At 38.4% G+C, this 12,233-nt stretch overlaps 1 protein-coding gene across 2 annotated transcripts in view; it reads right to left on the reverse strand.

Annotated features, from left to right (window-relative positions):
* The window catches only part of hecw2b (HECT, C2 and WW domain containing E3 ubiquitin protein ligase 2b), a 48,076-nt gene that overhangs the window by 13,222 nt on the left and 22,621 nt on the right, over positions 1-12,233 (reverse strand). For both annotated transcript variants that reach the window (XM_079296530.1, XM_079296529.1), the window contains exons 7-8: positions 3,745-3,887; positions 3,095-3,195 (exon numbers count right to left, since the gene is read on the reverse strand). In XM_079296530.1, coding sequence (XP_079152656.1) covers positions 3,095-3,195; positions 3,745-3,887 — 244 coding nt within the window. The remainder of the gene's footprint in view (positions 1-3,094; positions 3,196-3,744; positions 3,888-12,233) is intronic.

A 12,233-nucleotide genomic window follows, 5' to 3' on the forward strand; every position in this document is an offset into this window, starting at 1 on the left:
CAGCTTGAGATTCTTGTGAAAAAAACATTTGTATTTTGCCAGTGTCCACAATCTTCACTCTTCATGCATAATTTCTGGATGTAGAAGTAGCTAATATTGTCCTTGTCGTAGAAAAAGTACTGTGGAATCCCACAGATTTCCACATTTGACACAGAAGCCGTTAATTGAGAGGAAAACCAACTTTCTGCTCCATAGAGACCAATGTTAAATTTTGCTTCAAAAACATCTTCCACAGAACACGGTACCCCATTTCTAGATCGCCAGTTAAGCCACATTTTTTACACTACAGACACAATTTTTACAGGATCTGTTCTTCAACTCATCCTTCCCCTCAATTATTAATATCGGAGCAATAGGAGCTACGGTTATGGGAGTTTTGAGGATTTGTTTGAGAGGTGTTTCCCTGTTTTATCTCCATGAAATGGCTTCAGGCACACAGGTGTTTGCGATTGAGCCAATTAGTGATGTTGATAAACACACAGACTCACAGACGCACGCGCACATACACTCCTCTCCCTCTCTCTCTCTGTGTCTCTCATACAGTCATTCAGGTCTTAGGGATCTTTAGAGGTCTTTCCCCCCACCACCACCCCCCCCACACACACACACACACACACACACACACCATTTTAAAATAAAAGCCGCACACACATGATTTGTTGCAGCTGTTACGTGTTGCATCTCGGCCAATCAGACATGAGTATTCTGATAAGTTTCCTGATTCAAGTGACATTTACACACACCGCGACACAAGAGGGAGAGACGAGGAAAGACATGGCAGAGCAGGACAGTGGTCATGTAAGCTGTAAAAGATAAAACATCAGACAATCTCCAAATGAGAAAGTTTGCCAGAGATATCAGAGCCTCTCTCTCGCTCTGCCTCTCTCTCTCACACAAATTCTTTCTTCTCTCTCTCTCTCACTAATTCTTTCTTCTCTCACTAATTCTTTCTTCTCTCTCTCTCTCTCCCTGTCTATGTCTCTCTCTCTCTCATACAGTCATTCAGGTCTTAGAGACTTTTAGAGGACCCCCCCCCCCACACACACACACCCCATTTCAAAATAAAAGCCCCAACGAGTGAATTCTAATTGAAATGCTTGTGATGAAGCCAGGCATTTAATGAACTGTTTGTGTGTCAAACATGATGATTATGTCTCCTCTCCCCCTCTCCCCCCCCCACCCAGCACCACCCTTTCAAAATAAAAGCCCCATGGATTAACTGTATTTAAACAAGCTCAAAATTGGCTTTTTTGTTGAAATAACTTTTCACTCCTCTCCCTCTATCTGTCTGTGTCTCTCATACAGTCATTCAGGTCTTAGGGATCTTTAGAGGTCTTTCCCCCCTCCTCCTCCTCGCCCCCCCCAAACACACACACACGCCATTTTAAAATAAAAGCCCCACAGAATGAATCCTAACTGAAATGCTTGTGATGAGCCTGTCATTTAATAACCGGTTTGTGTTTATCTAACATTATGATTCTGTCTCCTCTCCCCTTCTCCCCCACACCCCATTTCAAAATAAAAGCCCCAGAGAGTGAATTCTAACTGAACTGCTTGTGATGAAGCCTGTCATTTAATGACCTCTGTTTATGTGTCAAACATGATGATTATGTCTCCTCTCCCCCTCCCTCCCCCACCCAGTCCCACCCTTTCAAAATAAAAGCCTCATGGACTAACTATTTAAATGTTTTGCTCAAAATTTGGCTTTTTTTGTTGAAATAATGAATGCTCTTACTAATACTGCAACAACTACTACTACTGCTAATATTTCTAGTATTACCACTACTACTACAACTTTTGCTGTTGCTACTATTACTACTACTGCTACTGCTATTACTGCTACCATAAATATTATTACTACCACTACTGCTATTACTACCACTACCACTAATATTATTACTGATACCACAACTGCTAATACTGCTATTCCTGCTACTACCAGTACTAATAACCAGTACGAATACTACTACAGCTATTAGTACGACTGCTGATACGACTACTTATACTACTTCTTCTAATTACAAATACTTCGATGACAACTTCTACTACTACTGCTACTACAAATATCACTACTGCTACAACTAGTACTTATTCAAATGCTACTCATACTTATACTGCGAATAATACTTCTACTACTACTACATCAAATATCACTACTGCTGGAATTCTTTTAAGCTACAGAAACCGTTCGAATATCAAAATGTTCAGCTCTTTCAGGAGAGGGGTGATATAACTTCATATTTGTATATCTTTCAACTTTTTGAATTATTCAGCTTTTTGCAATTTCTTTTTAATTGGATATCTATTTTCAGCAATGTTTTTGAGATTCATTTCAGCTTTCAGCATTCCAACGCATTTTCAGCAGGAAATGCATTTTCTAGTTTTGACTTTCAATCTCATAATTTTGACTGTCAATCTCATGCTCATCATTTTGACTTTCTATTTCATCATCTTTTTGACTTTCTATCTCATCTTTTTGACTTTCTATCTCATCTTTTTGACTTTCTATTTCATAACTTTGACTTTCTATCTCAGAATTATGACTTTCTATCTAATAACTTCGACTTTCTATCTCATAATTTAGACTCTGGGGATATTTTTATTATTATTCGTCTAACTTAAAAAAAAAAAAAAAGATTTTTTTTTTTTAATTTTTTTTTTTTGCTGGCGGATTCGCGGGCCACATAAAATGACGTAGCGGGCCGGATTTGGCCCGCGGGCCGGGAGTTTGAGACCCCTGCCTTATGTGGTATTTAATACAACGGAAATGTCTGAGGTAACTGACTGGTACAGCATTGAACAGAGAACACGTTTTATAGTGTTATATTTTTCTGGTGCAGAATTAATCCATTCATCCAGTATAAATAACAAATTACTTTAGCTCATAACTCTCTAGCATATCCAGAGGTCACACATTCAATCCTCTCATCCCCTCAACGTGTATTAATCCATTCACATGGATTTCCACATTCATTTGATATACGACGTGAATGTGACATTCAAACAGCTTTTGATCATGCAAAACACTGTACACTGATGTGTGTGTTGCCCATTTACATTACCACAAAACAGTATAATGTAAACATACACACACCTTCATGTCCAGTGGAGGTGACAGCCACCCTGAACGAAAGCTGCCCGCTCACATGGTCCGTAGGGAGACGACGACACAGGCTGTAGCTGACTGGCTGGTCACTGCACACACACACACACACACACACACACACACACACACACACACACACACACACACACACACACACACACACACACACACACACACACACACACACACACACACACACACACACACACACACACACACACACACACACACACATTATCAGAAAATGCACAGACACACCATACATAGGTAGATTTATTAAAAGCTTTGCCATGCATGTGCAATGCGTTTGCCCCACCTCCCACCACTATAAACTGTCAACCTTTGCATACACACTATGCATCATGGTTCACTAGAGTACATCATGTCTTCAGTTGTGGATCAATATCAAATCAATGCCTGGGCTGATTAGGACGTATCGATCGGTATTGACTGCACTATGTTGAGTCGCTGAGCTGAAGTTCAGATGACTGTCGACCTCCTCAGATGTTCCCGCTTTGTGTCTGAGTGCTCGTCTAAAAACCTGCACCTTTCATAGATGTGCACGCAAAGGGAATAAGAGCTGTGTGTGTGTGTGTGTGTGTGTGTGTGTGTGTGTGTGTGTGTGTGTAGACACTCACTCAGCTGTCGGCCCCTCCAGAAGCCTCTGAACAGGGAGGATCAGCTGACCCAGAAACCGCTTGATGATCGGTCGGCTCTTGGCAAACTTATCCTTCACCTCGATCTCCAACACGTCAGTCATCAGAGCCACAAAGGTGTATTTCTACAGGAATATCAAGAGTAAAAAGTATAGTTTTATACTTTTTACAGTTCATTTATTTACATTTATAAATAAATTGGATTCAAATGCTTCAACAATTTCTACACCTAAGCCCGACTAGGATGCTTGTAAGTTCATTGTGTTCGTTCTCTGGACAATATCGCCAAACTGTTAACATGAAAGAAGACGACATCAGGGAAACAACTGTCCATCAACTTGTTTAGTGGCGGATTGAAAACCACCTCTATACCGCCACCTAGTGTCTGTGTCAGAGTGACATCCGGCCAATCTAAAGACGAGGATTGTAACCAACTAGAAAAAGCATTTCCTGCTGAAAATGTGTTGGAATGCTGAAAACTGAAATGAATCGCAAAAACATTGCTGAAAATAGATATCCAATTCAAAAACAAATTGCAAAAAGCTTAATAATTAAAAAAGTTTAAAGATTACAAATATGGAAAGTCATATCACCCCTCTCCTGAAAGAGCTGAACATTTTGATATTTGAACAGTTTCTGTGGCTTAAAAAAATTCATCAGTGCTGATATTTGTAGTAGTATAAGTTTTAGTATAAGTATTATTCGTAGAAGTATTAGGAGCATTTGAATAAGTACTAGTAGTAGTGATATTTGTAGTCGTAGTAGAAGTTGTAGTAGAAGTATTATTAGAAGTATTAGTAATTAGAAGAAGTAGTAGAAGACGTAGTATCAGTAGTCATAGTAACAGCTGTAGTATTGGTCGTAGTATTTAATATCACAGTAGTAGTAGTAGTAGTAATAGTAATGGCAGTAGAAGATGTAGCAGTAGTAGTAGTACTAGTAGCAGTCGTACTAATAGCTGTAGTAGTATTACTACTTTTAGTAGCATGAATAGCAGTAGTAGTAGTAGCAGTTGTCGTATAAGTAATAGTAGTAGTGGTAGTAATAGCAGTAGTGGTAGTAATAATATTGATGGTAGCAGTAGTAGCAGTAATAGTAGCAACAGCAAAAGTTATAGTCGAAGTAGTAATACTATATTAGCAGCAGCAGTAGTAGTTGTCGCAGTATTAGTAAGAGCATATTGTGTGATATTTGTAGTAGTATAAGTTGTAGTATAAGTGTTATCAGTAGAAGTATTAGTAGCTTTATAATAAGTACTCGTAGTAGTAGTAGTGATATTTGTAGTAGTAGTAGAAGTTGTAGTAGAAGTATTATTAGTAGTAGAAGTATTACTAATTAGAAGAAGTAGTAGAAGACGTAGTATCAGTAGTCATAGTAATAGCTATAGTATTGGTCGTAGTATTTAATATCACAGTAGTAGTAGTAGTGGTAATAGTAATGGCAGTAGAAGATGTAGCAGTAGTACTAGTAGCAGTCGTACTAATAGCTGTAGTAGTATTACTACTTTTAGTAGCATGAATAGCAGTAGTTGTAGTAGCAGTTGTCGTATAAGTAATAGTAGTAGTAATGGCAGTAGTGGTAATAATAATATTGATGGTAGCAGTAAAAGCAGTAGCAGTAGTAGTAATAGTAGCAACAGCAAAAGTTATAGTAGAAGTAGTAGTAGCAGTAGTAATACTATATTAGCAGCAGCAGTAGTAGTTGTCGCAGTATTAGTAAGAACATTAAGTTTTTAAAAGGACATTTGGAGACCCAAATGGACACATGGTAACCAAATGATATTCTGACACACTAAAGGTGTTTCTCCCTTTATATTTTGATATTATATTATTTTCCTTTTATTATTAGCCTTTGCAAATTGCAAAAACTATGTATATATGGTCGAAGACATGGTGTGTGAGTAGCGGACTTGCTGTGCTTAATGGCTGCGACCGAGCGCACGAACAAGAATGAGAATAGCTCAGTTACGCAAACGTTGGTTGACGGCTTATATAAGAGGAAGATACGGTACTATAAGTACTAGCGTTTTATGAAGGCAGTAGCTCCATGGTAACATCCGCTAGCACGTTGTCGGGTCTGTAATGTGTCTTTTTCCGTCGAAATGCTGCAAGATACGACTTGGAGCGGTTATGGCGACTTTGGACAGTGTGTGTGTGGGCTCCTTTTGTGGAGAAACCATAAGAAATGAAAGAAAATCGATGATATCTTTGCAAAGATGAGGATTTTGGGCATGCTGGGATACCAACCACGGACATGTTTTGTGACGTATTTGCGCAAGCAAGCCGTAGGAACGGAAGGGGAGGGGATCGAGGATGCCGGTGTTGAACAGGCAAAACCCTTGTCAAATAAATGAGACGATACAATGTGATGATCACAAAGACATTTATTATCATGTGTATGGAAACCTGCATACACAACAAGAAGCCCAACAGACTTTCCCACGAGCGTTGGATGTTTCGTCGCTTGGTGTCGCTTTATTTTTGAAGGCTTCAGTGCTTCGTTTGATAGTATTAGCCCACATTCCACACACTGAGCCCTCGGCTCTGCCTCGCTGCCTCCGTTCACAAAGCCGTACTTAAGAAAGTCAGGGTTGTACTTGCACACACATTTAGACTTTTGGGGGGTATGGCACCACTGTCGTCTACATTTTTTCTTTTTAATAACTTATCCAAAACTTTCGCTACAGGCTAGCGGCTAGCTGAGTGTCTTCTTCTGCTTATTGCAGCTTGTTAAACAACTGACTGACGCATTACCACCACCAGGTGGTGGGAAGCTATATTGTAACTGAGCGTCTCATGGATAACAGTAATATCTCTGGTGTCTTCAATTGATAACCTATGCGGTCCCGCGGCCCACAGGTCCAAAACTGAAAGTTTTTCGCGGCCCTCTAGGTGGCGCTCGCGGCCCTATGGTTAAGAATCACTGCTCTAGAAGTCTCTAAGTCCTGAATAACTGTATGAGAGAGAGACACAGACAGGGAGAGAGAGAGGAAAGAATTAGTGGGAGAGAGAGAGAGACTCTGATATCTCTGGCAAACTTTCTAATTTGGAGATTGTCAGATGTTTTATCTTTTACAGCTTACATGACTGTTGTCCTGCTCTGCCATGTCTTTCCTCGTCTCTCCCTCTTGTGTCGCGGTGTGTGTAAATGTCACTCGAATCAGGAAACTTATCAGAATCCTCATATCTGATTGGCCGAGCTGCAACACGTAACAGCTGCAACAAATCAAGGCTTTTATTTTAAAATGGGGTGTGTGTGTGTCTGGGGGGGTCCTCTAAACGTCTCCAAGACCTGAAATGACTGTGTGTGTGTGTGTGTGTGTGTGTGTGTGTGTGTGTGTGTGTGTGTGTGTGTGTGTGTGTGTGTGTGTGTGTGTGTGTGAGTGGAGTGCATGTGTGTTTATCAACATCACTAATTGGTGCACTCTAAGCTGCGCAATACACACCCATTATAAAATCAGAAAAGGGCTGAAAAATCATAAAAGTTAAATTGCTGCAGTTCAAAAAGTTTAAAAGATATCAGAAATTATGAATTATGCGGCAATAGTTCAGGGTTTTCTCAACATTGGAAAGTTGAAATGGTGTCTGTAGCTGAAAGTATGAGGAAGTTGAAGGATTTGCAAGTTTAAGAAGTTTAAGAGGATTTGAAAATCTTCTCCATAGAAACCCATTCAAAAAAAGTTGCTAATAATAATAATAATAATAATAAAAGCTTAATAATTCAAATAGTTTAAAGGTTAGAAATAGAAAAAGTCATAGCAGAGATGAGCTGAAGGAGCTGAACATTGTGATAGTTGAACGGTTTCTGTAGCTTAAAAAATGAAGAAGAAGAGTTTCAAAAAAGGGGGGACGGAAGAAATAGTGGAATGAATGCTTCTGAATAACGTTGGTCTGCAGACAGGAAACAGCCGCTCCAAATGAATGCAGTTCCTCATAGATGTCTGGATTTTATTTCAGTAGGAACAGGTTAAACAACAACAAAACACTGAATGATTCAAACAATTATATTTATAATTTATATGGAAAATAATCTAAATAAATTAAATAATAATGAATACAATGTATGTAGTGGTATTACTTTTACTCGTATGTAGACTAGTCAAGTAAACAACAATGTGAAATGTGAAATATCTGTTACCAAAACAAACCTCTGGGTACAAACCAACAGAACTCCACAGCAACAAAGATCAGGAACAACTAGACTTATTCTCTAATGTGGATTTTCACTACCGGTAGTTGTTTTTTATGTATATTAACCAGAATGCAGTGTCCTTTAAACATGTTAACTTAATCATGAACTTTTACAAGAAATTATATATTTGGAAATTGACCAGATTTAATTCTAAATTATAATTTATTTTACCAAATGTTTGTGATAGAAGTGTAACTTTTTCAATCACAACAAAATTATGTGCATGTCTTTTTCAATTATATGTTCAATTTTGTTGAAAAAATCTCTTAGTATATTTCAAATGTTTTGTACTGTTTGTACAAACAGTAATAGTATTCTATAGATGTATATGATGTAGATAGAAGATTGAAAGAGGTGAGCGTGAGAGAGGAGAATCTCTCAGATTTCTTAAAAGATAGATCAGGTACCAGTAACCCAAAGCAAGTGAGTGGATCAGAGGATCAGTGGAGAGACAGAGAGTGGGCGAGATGAGAGACTCTCAGGTTTTCGTTCAACAGACAGGTTGTGATAACCATGTAATTTACTTCAGAATATAGGATTTCAGAAATCAGTTTCCAGTAATTTGTTCAGAAGTTTTTCAGAAGGTTCGGTAGGTTTGGAAAGTTCGGTAACAGCTAGAGTGGGATAGAAGGGGGATACAAAGAATGAATTCCAATATCAAAGACAGAGCGGTAGATTGACAGGAAAGCTAGAGGAACCAATGCTTAGACAGAGTTGATAGAAGGTCTTTTCCTATGAAAGACAGAGAGCCAATATGATAGAGGAGAGGGGAGCAGCAGGACACCTGTAAGACACAATAAAGACACACATTAGACAGCAGTCTGAATAACAAACTAAGTAACTTCTACCCTAAGCGAAAAGTTCAGTGAAGTGTCTGCTCACATGATCATAATGTAAACACATCATGACAGTATAACAGGTAATAGTGCACAGATTTATGTGAAATATCATGAAATGATATGTATATGATGGTATGAAATGATGGTATAGCTGTTTAGAAGTCTCACATTTTCACTAACTACAACTTCACTACAGTGTGTTTAAAACCTGCAGTATTAAGTGTTTTAAGTAAAAGTGTTGATTCACATGTGAACTTAGTGTCAAGTTACCACGGAGACACCAACTCTGGTCTACAGTTAGACACGGGAAGGAGGAGGCCAGAAGAAGTAGAGAGAGAGAAAGAAATGATCTTTACTGTCCTCTCAGAAAACCAGTGTGTCACAGCTCATTTCAATCTAGATCAAACTGTTATTCAGGGTGGGTCATTTAGTGTAGAGTACGTAATGGATGGATGTAATTCCTGTCGAGACTACATTAGGATGGGAAGTCATTCTTAATGTAAACCAATGTAATATTAGTTTAGTAACAGCAAAATCATAATTCATGTGTGTGAACTTACATTTCAGAGATGCAAGGAGTCACAGTGATGGTCTGCAATCAGAGACAGAAAGGAGGGGGATAGAAGGAGGAGCGGGAGGGTGAAATATTTAGTTTAATTTCAGAAAACCATCATTACAGCTCATTTTATTTCCTTGTTAATTATCAAAGTCTCATTCAAGATCTAGAATTTCCCAGGAACTTATGTTAGTCTTCAATATATATATTTAAGTTGCTTTAGAGAGAATAAATCACACAAAATAAATGAATCTGGTGTCAATCTAAACAAAAGGAAAATGTCTAAGATAGGGCTGCAACAACGAATCGATAAAATCGATAATCGATTTTTAAAATAGTTTTCATTATCGATTATCAAATTTCATAATCGATTCGTTGTGTCGCACGATTATTACGCCACTCAATAAGTCGCGGAGATGTTTGACAAAAACAAAATGGGAAAAAAGAGCGGAGCACAGCAGTTGTTGTGTGAAGTGGAGCTTCTAATGACGACCAAGACACGTCTGGTTTTGAACGGAACACTTTACTTCCTGAAAACTGCAGTTTAACAACTGTTAGAGTGAACAGACCACGCTCTTGCACCAGACATATACGTTAGGTTTTCACTTATCGTTATCATTGTTGTCGTATCATAGCACATTGCATGCATCATGCTACTTCCTGTCTCTTCACAGTAAAATCACTTCCGTTTTCATGCTCTTCACAATAAAAGTAAACATGCGATCAAACAATTTACAACAGAGGAAAGAGCATCGGACCCGTAACGTTGTTCTGAAACATGGCGGAGGCAGAGGAATCAGTACGACCTAAGTCGGCCAAGGTGTGGGAGCGTTTCACACTTAATAAATTGAGAAAGTGTGTTCATTGCAAGATATGCAAAAGCGACATGATATGGCACGGGAGCACCACGGTGATGATTCAGTTTGTGCGTGTAGTGTAGAGAACAAGTTCAGACGTTCAAACAAATCCTGTTAAGTTTTCTGATTTGTATTTTTCTTTATTTTTTATAAATGATTTATTGTTCCGACAGCTCAGGTCCCTTTAAACAAAAATATACATATTTTTGTTCACATGTATGTTTTTTGTGTTTGTCCATTTGTTTTTTTTTGTTTTTTAATTATTACTTTAACAGCTCAGGGATGTTCAAGAAGCAACCTGTTTGTGCAGTTTCTGAAGATCAGTTCTGTTTTTGAATAAAGGGTTGGAAATGAATGCTTTTGTTTTTTTATCCGATTAATCGAAAAAAGAATCACCCAATTAATCGATTATTAAAATAATCATTAGTTGCAGCCCTAGTTTAAGATACTTAACAGTTAAACACATCAAGTTATGTGGTCTATTGTCAATTTCAGTTACAGCATGTCCGTACTTACCAGCCAAAGCACAGATGTTGATCAATGTTCTCTTTGCCTAAGAGAGGAAACACATTATTATCTTCTGTGTGTATGAGCAATAAAGGGTTAAAACTAGCAGAACTACAGAACACCCACAACTAATGACAGCTCCATCTCAGCTCTATGTGAGGGCTCACTGTGGACTAATAATGGATTATCTAATGTCTCTGTATACTGAATATATAAAGTCATGTTCCTATAGGGCCTACATTATATTAGTGGATTACTGCAGAACGATACTATCAGCATTATATGAACAAAGGTTATTTGTACATTAAGGTCTAATTCAAGATCACAAAGCTTGTGTATAATCATGTCTATTGGTCACTTTCTGTTACAGATTTACACATTGACACATGAAGTGGCCAGAATAATAATTGAACAGCTTTAGCTGCTGGTAAAACTAACAAAGAGTTATAAAACACTCTGACTGTAATGTTACCACAGCAAACATATTGTTGTCAGGATAGTTTGATGAAAAAGACTAGTTTTATATTAGAAATAACCTGTTAATTAGCTTAGTGGTTTATTGTCAGTTTAATAGAGAGATGAAGTCACACCCTTTACAGTGTCCTGTGGGACTTTACTTTATAACTCGACAGTTCGATCCTTGGCTGGGACATGTCATGTGTCGAAGTGTCCCTGAGCAATACACTGAACCCCTAACTGCTCCCCGGGCGCCTGTCATAGTCAGCCCACTGCTCCCTATATACAGGGATGGGTCAAATGCAGAGACAAATTTCCCCCTTACCGGGATCAATATAGTATAATGCACGTCAGCTGCACGGCCGTTACCTTGGCTTGCTAGCTAGCTCGCTAGGTAACTTAGCTATATCCATCCACACATGTACCTTATCATACATGTGTTTTATTCTGCTACTGTTCTTATCAGCCGGGAAGTAGAGAACAGCCAAGGCCTGTTGTTCATGCAAGTACAGTCTTTTTTAAGTATTAGACTTCAACAGTTTGACAACAAAATGCCGTATGACGAACGTTAGCAGCTATGCTAACGTTAGCACTTCGCTAGTATTAGTAAGTTTTTCTTTGGTTCACCGGGAAAATGTTTACTCTTCTTGCTTATTTTGAACCCTGTTTGAGTTAGAAACCACTTGTAATGCCATTGTAAAATGTGGAAGCTTCATTTTTAAAGTTGAGTATAGAAACACACTGTGCTACTTACCGGTCAATGACTCAGAGAACAATGTCGAAGGCCTGGTTTCTTCCGTAGTGAAGTTAAGATGAGGCGTTTAAGGGTACCCGGAATTCACGCACTCTAAGCTGCGCAATACACACCCATTATAAAGTCAGAAAAGGGCTGAAAAATCATAAGTTAAATTGCTGAATTATGTTATGCTGAATAATTCAGGGTTTTCTCAACATTTGAAATTTGAAATGGTGTCTTTAGCTGAAAGTATGAGGAAGTTGAAGGATTTGAAAGTTGAAGAAGTTTCATAAGTCTCATAAGTGACTGTATGAGAGAGAGACACACAG

This window comes from Melanostigma gelatinosum (assembly GCF_949748355.1).
Source record: "Melanostigma gelatinosum genome assembly, chromosome: 24".
NCBI classification, from domain to species: Eukaryota; Metazoa; Chordata; class Actinopteri; order Perciformes; family Zoarcidae; genus Melanostigma; species Melanostigma gelatinosum.